At 41.8% G+C, this 13,060-nt stretch overlaps 1 protein-coding gene across 3 annotated transcripts in view; it reads left to right on the top strand.

The window, feature by feature from the left end:
* The window catches only part of trpm7 (transient receptor potential cation channel, subfamily M, member 7), a 144,524-nt gene that overhangs the window by 100,766 nt on the left and 30,698 nt on the right, over positions 1 to 13,060 (top strand). For all 3 annotated transcript variants that reach the window (XM_080214103.1, XM_080214104.1, XM_080214102.1), the window contains 2 exons: positions 1,449 to 1,534; positions 11,193 to 11,233. In XM_080214103.1, coding sequence (XP_080070229.1) covers positions 1,449 to 1,534; positions 11,193 to 11,233 — 127 coding nt within the window. The remainder of the gene's footprint in view (positions 1 to 1,448; positions 1,535 to 11,192; positions 11,234 to 13,060) is intronic.

Raw genomic sequence — 13,060 nt, 5'->3', positions numbered from 1 at the left:
ATATTGCAGGGGGGACTCTTTATGCAGAGAGTGGTGGGAGTGTGGAATGAGCTGTCAGATGAAGTGGTAAACGCGGGCTCACTTTTAACATTTAAGAAAAACTTGGACAGGTACATGGATGAGAGGAATGTGGAGGGATATGGTCCAAGTGCAGGTCAGTGGGATTAGGCAGAAAAATGGTTCGGCACAGCCAAGAAGGGCCAAAAGGCCTGTTTCTGTGCTATAGTGTTCTATGGTTCTATTGGTTGATGCACATTCTTGTTTGAGTATCAGTCTGATCTTAGATCTAAAGTCTGATCTTCGATCACCTCACACAGGCAACGGTGGCACAATGGTTAGCACTGCTGCCTCAGCATCAGGGAGCTGGATTCGATTCCCAGTTTGGGTCCCTGTCTGTGTGGAGTTTGCATGTTCTCTGCCTGGGTTTCCTCTAGGTGTTCCGGTTTCTTCCCACGGTCTGAAAGATGTACTGATTAAGTGCATTAGAATCATAAAAACCCTACAGTGCAGAAAGACACCATTTGGCCCATTGAGTCTGCACTGACCACAATCCCGCCCAGGCCCTGTCCCCATATCCCTACACATTTACCCGCTAATCCCTCTAACCTACGCATCTCAGGACACTAAGGGGCAATTTTAGCTTGGCCAATCAACCCAACTCGCACATTTTTGGATTTAGCCTTTGGCCATGCTAAATTCCCAAATAGGCGCCGGAATGTGTTGACAAGGGGATTTTCACAGTAACGTCGTTGCAGTGTTAATTGTGACCCTAATAAATAAACTTTAAGTTTAGTGTTATTGGCCTTAGCTGATCAGAGTTGGATCCATTGAATGTGCAATCCGTTCCTGATTCTAAAGGCTATTTCTTTTCAGCAGCAAAACTGAGAGTGACGTGATTTTCTTTTGTCTTTCTGGAGTAGAAAGAGTACTTCAAATTAAACATACTCTTTTGCTGGGAATATTCCATTTTCTACATTAAACTTGAGATTAAATATTACTAAAGAACTCAATGTACTGTAGCAGATAGGTAATGTAATGAGCACCAGAAAAATGTTTGTCTTTTGTGCAAATCAGCTGTTAAAATTTGATTTGCATTCAACTAGCACTGAATTTAAAAGCTTTTACCATAGATAGGTCTGAATGGCTGAGCGCACTTGTTAAAATATTTGTTAGCATATCTATACCCATTGCTGTCGTCTACAGGATCTTCAGTGTACTTTAAACTAGCAAATTCTATTTGATTTGCTGGGAAAGGTCACTGAAATGCTTTAACATTAGGAAGTTTATTAGCGTGTGAAGTGCTTGGATATATGCCAACATTCATACATTAGGGTCTTCCGATTCCTTTCCCTAGCTTTTCAAGATGAGGATATCCTCATGACTGCATCAAGCCCTGTACGAAAAGAGCAGTCTTAGTGTTAACTTAATCCTTTTTTTGTTTACTTCAGTACAAGGTCGGGGTGTTAAAGACTGGATCAGGGCCTCAGCTGAAGACGTAACATTCCACCGGGAGGATTCAAAGGCTTCCCTGCTGGTCAGTCTGATTTTGTCTGTTACCAAATAACGTCGTTAGTGTGACTATTTTTCATTTATGGAGTTTGACTGTTACCGGCAAAGCCAGCATTTAGTGCCCATCCCTAATCGCCTGAGAGAAGTTGATGATAGTCATAAAGGTTTGCCGTGTGGAAACAGGCTCTTCGGCCCAACTTATCTATGCCCCTCTTTTTTTCTAACCACTAAGTTAGTCCCAACTGTCCACATTTGGCCCATATCCCGCTATACCCATCTTATCCATGTAACTGTCTAAATGGTTTTTCAGACAAAATTGTACCCACCTCTACTATTACCTCTGGCAGCTTGTTCCAGACACTCACCACCCTCTGTGTGAAAAAAACGCCCTTCTGGATCCTTTTATATCCCTCCCCTCTCACCTTAAATCTGTGCCCTCTTGTTTTAGACTCCCCTACCTTTGGGAAAAGATATTGACTATCTAACTGATCTGTGCCCTCATTATTCTATAGACCTCTATAAGATCACCCCTAAGCCCCCTACGTTCCAGAGAAAGAAATCCTAGCCTCTCCTTATAACTCAAACCATCAAGTCCCTGTAAATCTGCACTCTTTCTAGTTTAATATGCTTTCTATACTAGTGTAACCAGTACACAGTATTCCAAGTGTGGCCATAACGATGTCTTGTACAACTTCAACAAAACGTCCCAATTCCTGTAATCGATGTTCTGTCCAATGAAACCAGGTGTGCTGAATGCCTTCTTCACCACTCTGTCCACCTGTGACTCTACTTCCAAGGAGCTATGAACCTGTACCTCTAGACCTCTTTGTTCCATAACTCTCCCCTACACCCGACCATTAACTGAGTAACTCGTTCAGTCTACCAAAATGCAATACATTGCATTTATCTAAATTAAATCCATCTGCCATTCATCAGCCCACAGGCCCAATTGATCAAGATCCTGCTGCAATCCTCAATAACCTTCTTCACTGTCCACTATGCCACCAATCTTGGTGAAATGATGGTGCACTGTGAACTGCCTCAGGCCACCTGAATTATAGCTTTTCATATTGATTGTTTTTTTTTGGACAGTTGAATACCTTGCTTTGAAGGGCAATTAAGAGTCTAGCACATTGTTGTGGGTCTGGGATTGTAGAAGCAAAACTGAAGTACTCCGGATATATTTAATTAGCTGAATTTAAATTTCCCAAATGCCGTGCTGAAGTTTGAACTCCCATCATTGGATCATTAGTTCAGGCGTCTGTGTCATGAATGGGTCATACTGTTATATATCCAAATATATAAACAGTATAACCCATACCGTTATATATTTGGGAAATTACTGTGTGTGGCCCCTTTTAAGAGTATGGCCATGTGGTCATTCCATTACGTTATCGGGTTCTCCGCAGCCTCCTGGCAGTTGGGGATTGAAGCCTGTACATTGCACACCTAAAATTAACCTATCCACTGGTAGCAAAATTGGTGTGGACCTCCTGAGTTGAACTGATCTCTGCAACGTGCAGCCATAGACAGCACAATAATTAAGCTGGCAATGAGGCAGGATAAAAAAAAACAGAAGGGCCAGTGAACAGAGCAAGCAGGTCCCAGTTGGCAGTGTCTGAGCTACAGTGTTCACACACAGCAAGTGAGGAGAACAAAGCACAGCCAGTAATCAGCAAAGGGTGTAGAAATCCTGGAGATCAGTTAATTCCTCCCGAAATTAGCTGGGAAGAAAAGGAAGCTGTTGAGAGGAGTGCTGCGTAGCTCCCCCTAACCTACAAGGAAAAGAGTGGGTCACTTTGGAGCCATAAGCTCTTTTGATGAAGAAATTGAATATTGGAGCTCCTATGCATATTCTTACAGGCAAATAAAATTCCACTGGAACTCGTGATCTCAACCTTTCTCAGCACCATTGGAAGTAAACGTTAGCTTACTCCACAGTTTGGTCCAGTCAGAGAAGCCCCAAACCAAAACCTTTGAGTATTGGTGAAAGCCCATGAAGGTTATTCACTGAAGCCATTGGTTATTGTGGAATGGTTCAGATTTCATCGAAGAAACCAATTAAAGGTTGAGAATGTTTCCATTTGTAGCCATCTTAATGTGCCTTGCTGAATGTTGAATTTTGGTGAATCGTTCGATGACGCTCTGTGCGGTTGTTTGGTCTGTGGGTTACAAAATGAGGCAATGCAGTGGCATTTGTTCTCTGAGTGCATCGTAAGCTGAAGAACAACTCTGGAAATTACAGTCTTGATGAGGCTCTCAGCTAGAGAGGTTTCACAGTTGGAACTGACATGAGAGTCTATACGTGGGTGCCACCCAGAGGAAGGTTACCTGACTGCTGGCATACCACCGATGTACCAGAGTGGCCCATTGACTGGCTGACTGTTGGAGCAAGGACAGCCAGTGCAAGAATTGTGGCACGGTTGGCCACATTGCAAGAGCTTGTTGGAAGGGATCAGGGTTCCCTGGACAGAAAAAGAACCTGGACACAAAAAGAGGAATAAGACAAATTCAGCCAAAATAAATCTATTACGTGGCTGACGAGAATGACAGCAGTCAGAAAGAGGTGTTTCTGAAATCTAATGAGGAGCTAAGATTGAATATTTCAGGGGAGTCACACTGATTTTGGGAAGTCTCTTCGCTGAGTGGACAAGCAGTAAAATTGGATGTTGAAACAGATGCCACTGTATTTTTAATCCCCGAGACCCTGTATCAACAGAAACTTAAAGCACCTTTTAAGGCCAGCAAATGTAACCTTAAGAACATGTGTGGGAGAAATTGTGCCTCTGAAAGGCTACATTGTTGTCAAGGTAGAGTTGAATGGACAAACAGTGGAGCTATCTCTCCACATGGTCCGAGGAAACTTCCTGGCTCTCTCGGACATTTTGGTTGGAGAAGATCAAGCTGGACTGAAGCTCTGTAAACAGATTGGCTGGTGCCAAGGCAGACCTACCGCATGTCCTAAACAGATATGAGTGGCTTCAAAGATACACTTGGCTCAATGGCAGGAGTGCAAGAGAAACTCAAAATCAAGCCCAATAACCTCAAGGTGTAGGCGGCGCCATTCAGATGAAGATTAAATCTGAGGTAGAGTGACCTATCAACAGTGGTGTTTTTTGGACCCTGTTACCACAAGCAACTGGGCCACCCCAATAGTGCTGGTCATGAAATAGGATGATGCAGTCAGCATTTGGGGAGATTTTAAGATAACTATTAATCAGGTGATTTTTCACACAGAGTGGTTCAGATCAGGAATGCACCACCTGGAAGTATGGTGGAGTGACAGGCTCAGTCGAAGCATTTAAGAGGACATTGGATGATTATTTGAATAGAAACAACCTGTAGGGTTACAGGGAAAAGGCAGGGGACTGGCACTAAGTCGTAACGTTCAGTTGAAGAACTGGTGCAGACACAATGGGCCTTCTATGTTGTAGCGATTCTGTGATACAGCTAACTCGTGATTGTGTCATTTTTAGGAGAGCCCAAGTCTTGACTAAGCTTTCTGAACTCAACTAATGTCTCTCAGAAAGAGACCACATATCCATTCTCTATCAAGCAAATTCTATCGCTGTGAAGCGCTAAGATTTGAATTTGGAAATGGCAATGAGTTTGCCTATTTTTCTCATACTGGGATCCCAAAACAGAAATGAGTGGAGTGTTCACAGTGCTGGTCAGTAGTTTGTTGAAAGGATCTTCTACTGCATCCATATTCTGTCTCAGAATATGCAGTTGGCTTTTCAAGTTTAGAATAGCCAGGAATCCCGTTTGTTTGGTTGCAGTTTGCCCTGGGCATGAGGAAAGACCTTCCAGCAAATGTCATGACAAAGACTGCTCCCATTAGTTTGTTTTAGAGGTTGGAGCAACCATGGCTGATCCTCTGGGGTGCACGGAATTGATGCATATACCACTGTCTTTCTCTTGACCCATCCCTAATTAATATTCCTGGAATCTAGTTGGAAGTCGCCAGTCATGCTGGTGAGAGGGAGGATTTCTGTGTTTCAGGTTAAAGTGCCATCCAGTCTACATTGCTATCATTAGGGCAGGAGCTAATTTGGTAGAACTTTCTTCACCGTATCTTTTTGAACAACTTAATGATGGAAAGGGTTGTTCCTTTTAATTGTATGATGTCCTCTAATGTTACAAGGTTGGGTTACCTTAAACTGATCATCCTAAATAGAGTAAGAAGTCTCACAACACCAGGTTAAAGTACAACAGGTTCATTTGGTAGAACAAGCCACAAGCTTGCGGAGCGCTGCCCCTTCAGGTGAATGGGAGTTCTATTCACAAACAGGGCATATAAAGACACACTCAATTTACAAAATAATGGTTGGAGTGCAATTGGAAGGAGCAGCGCTCCGGAAGCTAGTGGCTTTTGCTACCAAATAAACCTGTTGGGCTTTAACCTGGTGTTGTGAGATTTCTTACTGTGTTGACCCCAGTCCAATGCCGGCATCTCCACATCATCCTACGCAGAACAGGTTTGCCTGCTCTATTTTCACACAGAGGGTGATGAGTGTCTGGAACAAGCTACCAGAGCAGTAGAGGCGGGTACAATTTTGTCTTTTAAAAAGCATGTGGACAGTTTCTTGGGTAAGATGGGTATAGAGCAATATGGGCCAAATGTGGGCAATTGGGATTAGCTTAGGGGTTTAAAAAAAAAGGCGGCATGGACAAGTTGGTCCGAAGGGCCTGTTTCCATGCTGTAAATCTGTGTGACTTTGTGCCTAACATTCAGATAACATTCAACACTTGAATGTAGTGTTTCCATAGTTTAATTGTTCATCTCCCAAGGTCTGCCAAAGCTGTGTGCCAGTCATTGCATGGCCCGTTTCCCATGGGAAAAAGATTCAAAAGCCTGAGGTCACGTACCAGCTGACTCAAGAACAGCTTCTTCCCTGCTGCTGTCAGACTTTTGAATGGACCTACCTTGCATTAAGTTGAGTTTTCTCTACACCCTAGCTATGACTGTAACACTACATTCTGTACTGTCTCCTTTCCTTCTCCAAGAACGGTATGCTTTCTATAGCACGCAAGAAACAATACTTTTCACTGTATGCTAATACATGTGACAATAATAAATCAAATCAAACTATTTAGCAAGAAATCTTGGGAAACAACTAATTATATTTAGATTTTCAAAAAGAAGCTTTTACTTATCTCCCAATGCTTTCTCAGTTACACTTTTATCTGATTTTTGTATGATTTTTTGATTCCTTGCGTTGGAAGCTTGCTTGCTTCTTTCTCTGCAGAATAAATGAACTCTATCCAGTGTCATTTGGCCGACCCGGTATTTGTCATTCAGTTTTCAGATGATGCTTTAGTAAAGTTCATTTTCATTTATCTCCAGAGTGAATATAGCTGCATGTTTCCTCCCTGGAGAGCCCATTTGTTTTTGTTCGCTAGACAGCATTGTCATTTCTGGCAAAGAAACTGATTGTTGAGCAGCCAGTTGTTTACCTTGAAAGTGAAACCACACTTAAACATTTTTTTCCCAGCAATGGATCACTGCAATGAAACATATTAATCAGTTACACGATTTGATTTATTATTGTCACATGTATTAACATGCAGTGAAAAGTATTGTACAAACAAAGCATACTGTTCATAGAGAAGGAAAGGAGAGTGTTACAGACATTGCTAGGGTGTAGAGAAAAATCAACTTAATGCAAGGTAGATTTGTTCAAAAGTCTGACAGCAGCAGGGAAGAAGCTGTTTTGTATCTTTTTCCTGATGGAAGTAGTAAGAAACACATGCAGCTTTACATTAGCCACTTTGGGTTAATTGATAAATTGCCTTTTAGCAAAGATTGGAGAAACAATGTTTTAAAAAATGTATCTGCATTTTGAGGCAATATTATCTCAGACCAGGACAATGCTACTAGACCTCAAAATTAAACCTGAGTTTTTTTTTGATTTATTACTTTGATTCAATTAATTTTTGTGATGGCTTGAAGATTAAAGATGGTTAGATAATTTTCCAAACTGTATTGCTGGAAAAGGAGACATGCTAGTCTTCTACTCACCAGGCCAGATCACCACATTACCAGTAGTATAGGGAACAGCAGTTTGAAGAATGGGAAGATTGTGCTGATTTGTTGGCAAGAGGACTGAGTGATAGAAGCATTGTCATGGAGAATGCAGCAGGAAACAATTAACTGCCAAGCTTTAGTTCAAGTTCAAGCTGAGCAGGTTGACTTTGGTTCAGGTATTGCCATGAGAAATGAATTAGATAATGGCTGACCCCAAGCTTTTGCTTAATTGTAAAAGGCACAGTGCGTGGAGTGCACTGTCTGCAAAGGACAGGGCCCTGTGTGTGAATGTATGTGACTTCTAGCATGTGTAAGTGAACCACCCTGTGAGCCCATAGAACATAGAACAGTACAGCACAGTAAAGGCCCTTCGGCCCTTGATGTTGTGCCGAGCTATGTCCGAACCCAAGATCAAGCTATCTCACTCCCTATCATTCTGGTGTGTTCCATGTGCCTATCCAATAATGGCTTGAAAATTCCTAAAGTGTCTGACTCCAGTATCACAGCAGGCAGTGCATTCCACACCCCAGCCACTTTGAGTAAAGAATCTACCTCCGGATATCCCTCCTATCTCTTACCATGAGCCTTATAGTTATGCTTCCTAGTAATAGCTACATCCACCCAAAGAAATAGTCTCTGAACGTTCATTGATTGACCTTAAATTGGTTTTCAGTGACATCTTAACATAGGATTGTTTAGCCAGCGTTGTCAAAGCACAGTCACATTTAGTGTTGGAAACTGATTAGAGTTTTGCGGGCAGGGGCTGCTTGGGTAAGTATTGTGCCTTTTTCAACTAAAGAGAAGTTTAGTTGACAGCCATTCCTTTGTCCATTCCCTATGCCAATGCCTAGACCAATCAGAGTTGGCCTCATAGAATTTTATGGTGCATAATGGTGTACGTCAGAGTCACCGGACGATAGTGATTAAGACACGTTACTTGGCTTTTCTTTGGAGCAAGGAAAATGGTTGGCTTCTTGACGCAGACAGGAACCTCAGATTGATGCAAAGGGAGGTTAAAGATGTCTGTGAATATCCCTGCCAGCTGGTCTGAGACCATTTGGCCCATCATGTCTGCACAGACCTTCAAATGAGCATAATGACTTACTGTCATTCCCCTACCTTTTACCCACACCCCAACTTGGCCCGGATAGGGTACCCGGAAAAGCACCCAAATCCTGCTCAGACCAGCTGGCAGGGATATTCACAGACATCTTTAACCTCCCTTTGCATCAATCTGAAGTTCCTGTCTGCGTCAAGAAGCCAACCATTTTCCCTGCTTCAAAGAAAAGCCAAGCAACGTGTCGTAATCACTATCGTCTGGTGGCTCTGACATACACCATTATGAAGTGCTTTGAAAGATTATTCATGGCACGAATCAATCCCAGCTTTCCCGATTGCCTGGATCCACCACAGTTCGCCTATCGTCACAATAGGCCTGCTTCAGTGCCATCTCCCTGGCCCTGCACTCAACTTGGAACACCTAGATAACAAAGATACCTGTGTCAGACTCTATTTATTGTCTACAGCTCAGCCTTCAACATCATTATTCCTGCAAAACTCACCTCCAAACTCCGTGGCCTGGGGCTCAGCTCCTCCTTCTGAGACTGGATCCTAGAATTCCTAACCCACAGACAGCAATCGGTGAGAATAGGCAACAACACCTCCGCGATCATCCTCAACTCCAGTGCTCCACAAGACTGTCCTCAGCCCCTTACTATGCACCTTACCTGTATAACTGTGGCCAAATTCCCCTCTAACTTGATTTTCAAGTTTGCTGATGATACCACCATAGTGGGTTGGATCTCAAACAATGTCAAGACCGAGTACAGGAAAGAAATAGAGAATCTGGTGAACTGATGCAGCGACAATAATCTCTCCCTCCAATGTCAGCAAAACGAAGGAGATAGTCATTGGCTTTAGTGGAGAACATGCCCCTGTCTACATCAATGGGGATGAAGCAGAAATGGTCGAGAGCTTCAAGTTTCTTGGTGTCCTGATCACCACAAATCTGTCCTGAACCCCAGCCCATGCAGATACTATAATTAAGAAAGCCCACCAACTTTCTCAGGAGGCTAAGGAAATTTGGCATATCTGCTACAACTTTCACCAATTTTTACAGATGCACCATAGAAAATATACTTTCTGGTCGTACCACAACTTGGTATGGCTCTCGCTTTATCCAAGACCACAAGGAACTACAAAGGGTGGTGAATGAAGCCCAACACATCAGGCAAACCAACCTGCCATCCATTGACTCTGTCTACACTTCCCGCTGCCTTGGACAATCTGTCAGTAAAATCAAGGACCTCATGCACCCTGGACATAATGTCTTTCATCATCTTCCACTGGGAAAAAGATAACAAAAAATATGAGGTTACATATCAATTGATGCAAGAACGTGACTGTAACACTACATTCTGCACTCTCTTCTTTCCTTCTCTATACAAAGAACAGTCCAGCACAGGAAAAGGCCCTTAGGCCCACCAAGCCTGTGCCAATCACGTTGTCCTATCTAGATCAACAGCCTGTATCCCTCTTCCCCACCTGTTCATGTCTATCCAGATAAGTCTTTAAGATTGCTAATGTGTCTGCTTTAACCACCTCACTTGGCAGTGCATTCCAGGCCTCCATCATTTTCTGCGTAAAAAAAACCTTCCCCTGCACATCTCTACTGAACCTTCCCCCCCTTATCTTGAACTTGTGCCCCCTTGTAACTGTCATTCCTGTCCTAGGAGAAAGCTTCCAACTGTTCACCTTATCCATACCCCTAATAATTTTATAAACTTCTATCAAGTCACCTCTCAGCCTCCATCTTCCCAGGGAGAACAATCCCAGTATATTCAATCTCTCCTCATAGCTAGTACCCTGCATACCAGGCAACATCCTGGCCTCCACATCTTTCTGGTAGTGTGGCGACCAGAATTGGACACAGCATTCCAAATGTGGCCTAACCAACATTTTATATAACTAACATAATTTGCCAACTTTTATATTCAGTGCCCCATCTGATGAAGGCAAGCATGACATATGCTTTCTTCACTCACTTTTTCACCTGTGCTGCCACTTTTAAGGGTCTATGGACCTGTACTCCCAGATCTCTCTGTGTGTCTATGCTCATGATTGTTCTACTATTTATTTTATAGCTCCCACCTGAATTGGATCTACCAAAATGCATCATCTTGCATTTGTCTGGATTAAATTCCATCTGCCATTTCTCTGTCCATCAATGGGTTTCATGGTCAGCATTAGACTTTTAATTGGATTCAGACTTCATCATCTGCTATGGTGGAATTCAAGCTGAGATTCCAAGAGCCTTAGCCTGGGTCTCTGGCTTTCTAGTCCAGTGACAATATCACTATGCCATTGCTTCCTCATGACTCCTTGCTGTTGCCTTTTAAGATCGAGATGAGCAGTAATCTTTGCTCTAAGGGTCATGGGTCTTTAGAAAATTCCTTCTCAAAAGATGGTAGAAGCAGAGGCTTTAAATATTTTGAATAAGTTCCTCCAGATTCAGATTTTGTAACTTGCAGTATAACACACCTTTTACCCAATGTAGTTCAGCCTTATACATGAGAACAAGGCTTTAAAGCAAAGTGTGCTGAGTGCAGTACCAGTATATTCAATATATTATGAAAATACTTTTCTCTCTTTATAGGACCGTCTTGAAGACAAACACATTGCAACCAGCTGTCAAATGTAAGTGGATGAAATAATGATTTCAACAAATAATCCAGATCATAGCACTTAAAATGATTGAACTTTACATTTGAGGGAGAGAAGAGTGAGCCTAAAATTCATATTTTAAGCATAAGTAAGGGCAGTCATGAGGGAATGAAAGTGAACTGGCCAGTTAAGTTAAGGGATAGATCAATAGAGATACAGGGTAGACATTTAAGGGGATATTCCAGAATACACAGAATAGATGCATTCTAATGAGAAAAATTTCAAGGGGAGGATCCACCATCCGTAGTTAATTTAAAAAAAATTAGTTGACATCAAACTTAAAAAGCATGTAATTGCACAAAGGGGGATGGCAGGTCAGAAGATTGGAGAGAATATAAAACACAGAAAATAATGACTAAAAATTGATAAGGAACGAAAATTTAAATACATGAGACAGCTGGCTAGAAATATAAAGACACATATTTTAGAGTAAAGTAGAGTTAATAAAATTAGCATTAGTCCTTAGAAAATGAGGCTGCAGAATTAACAGAGAGAAATAAGGAGATGACAGATGAATTGGACAAGTATTTTAAATCAGTCTTCACTCTAGAGGATACAAAGAACATCTCAAAAATAGCTATAAATCAGGAAATTAGAAGGGAGGGATGAACTCAAGAAAATTACAATCACCAGAGAAGTGATACTGAGCAAACTGTTGGAGCTACAGGCTGTCAAATGTCCAGGCCCTGATTAATTCAATGCTAGGGCCTTAAAAGAAGTCCCGGTGAGGTAGTTGATGCGCTGCTTTTCATTTTCCAAAATTCCTTAGATTCAGGAAACGTTCCATTCGAGTGGCAGATAGCTAGTGTAAATTCATTTATTCAAAAAAGGAAGAAAACAAGAAACTACATGACAATATCTACCAGCCACCATAGAGCTGTAGTAGTCGGGTACAATTTTGTCTTTTAAAAGCGTTTAGACAGTTACGTGGATACAATAGGTATAGAAGGATATGGGCCAAATGCGGGCAATTGGGACTAGCTTAGGGGTTTAAAAAAAAAGGGCGGTATGGACAAGTTGGGCCGAAGGGCCTGTTTCCATGCTATAGACCTCTGACTCTAATAGACTTGACATCTGTTGTAGGGACAATGTTAAAAGCTGTTACTAAAGACGTTCTAGCAGGGCACTTCGAAAGTAAATCAAGGTAACCAGACAGAGCCAACATGGTTTTGTGAATGGGAAATCATGTTTAGCCAATTTATTGGAATTCTTTGAAGAAGTAAGAGGGAACCCGTGGACCCGCTATACTTGGATTTCATGAAGGCATTTGATAAGATGCTGTTTCATTGTGTAGGAGCAATGTATTGGCATGAATAGAAGATTGGCTAGCCAGAGTGGACATAATTGGGTCTTTTTTTGCTTCACAAGAAATAAGGGATCATTGCTGGGGTCTTGACTATTTACAATTTATATAAATGACTTGGATGAAGGGACCAAAGATACGGTTGCTAAATTTGTTGATAACACAAAGATAGGTGGAAAAGTAGTTCTGTAGAGGACTAAAGGAAGCTACAAATGATATGGATAGGTTAGGTTAGGTGAATAAGCAAAGATCTAGCGAATGGAATATAATGTGGACAAATGCAAAATTGTCCATTTTGACAGGAAGAATCAAATAGCGTATTGTTTAAGAGATTGCAGAGCATCACAGATATAGAGGGATTTGGATTTCCAAGTGCATGAATCCCAAAAGCTTAGTATGCATATACAGCAGTAATTAAGAAAGCTGTTGAATATTATTGTTGTGAGGGGAATTGAGTACAAAAGGTAGAGAAGTTATGTTTCAATTATATGAGGCAT

The sequence above is a fragment of the Carcharhinus amblyrhynchos genome, chromosome 28 (assembly GCF_965287045.1).
Source record: "Carcharhinus amblyrhynchos chromosome 28, sCarAmb.v2.hapA, whole genome shotgun sequence".
Lineage (NCBI taxonomy): Eukaryota > Metazoa > Chordata > Chondrichthyes > Carcharhiniformes > Carcharhinidae > Carcharhinus > Carcharhinus amblyrhynchos.
This window is presented reverse-complemented; position numbering and strand designations above follow the sequence as displayed.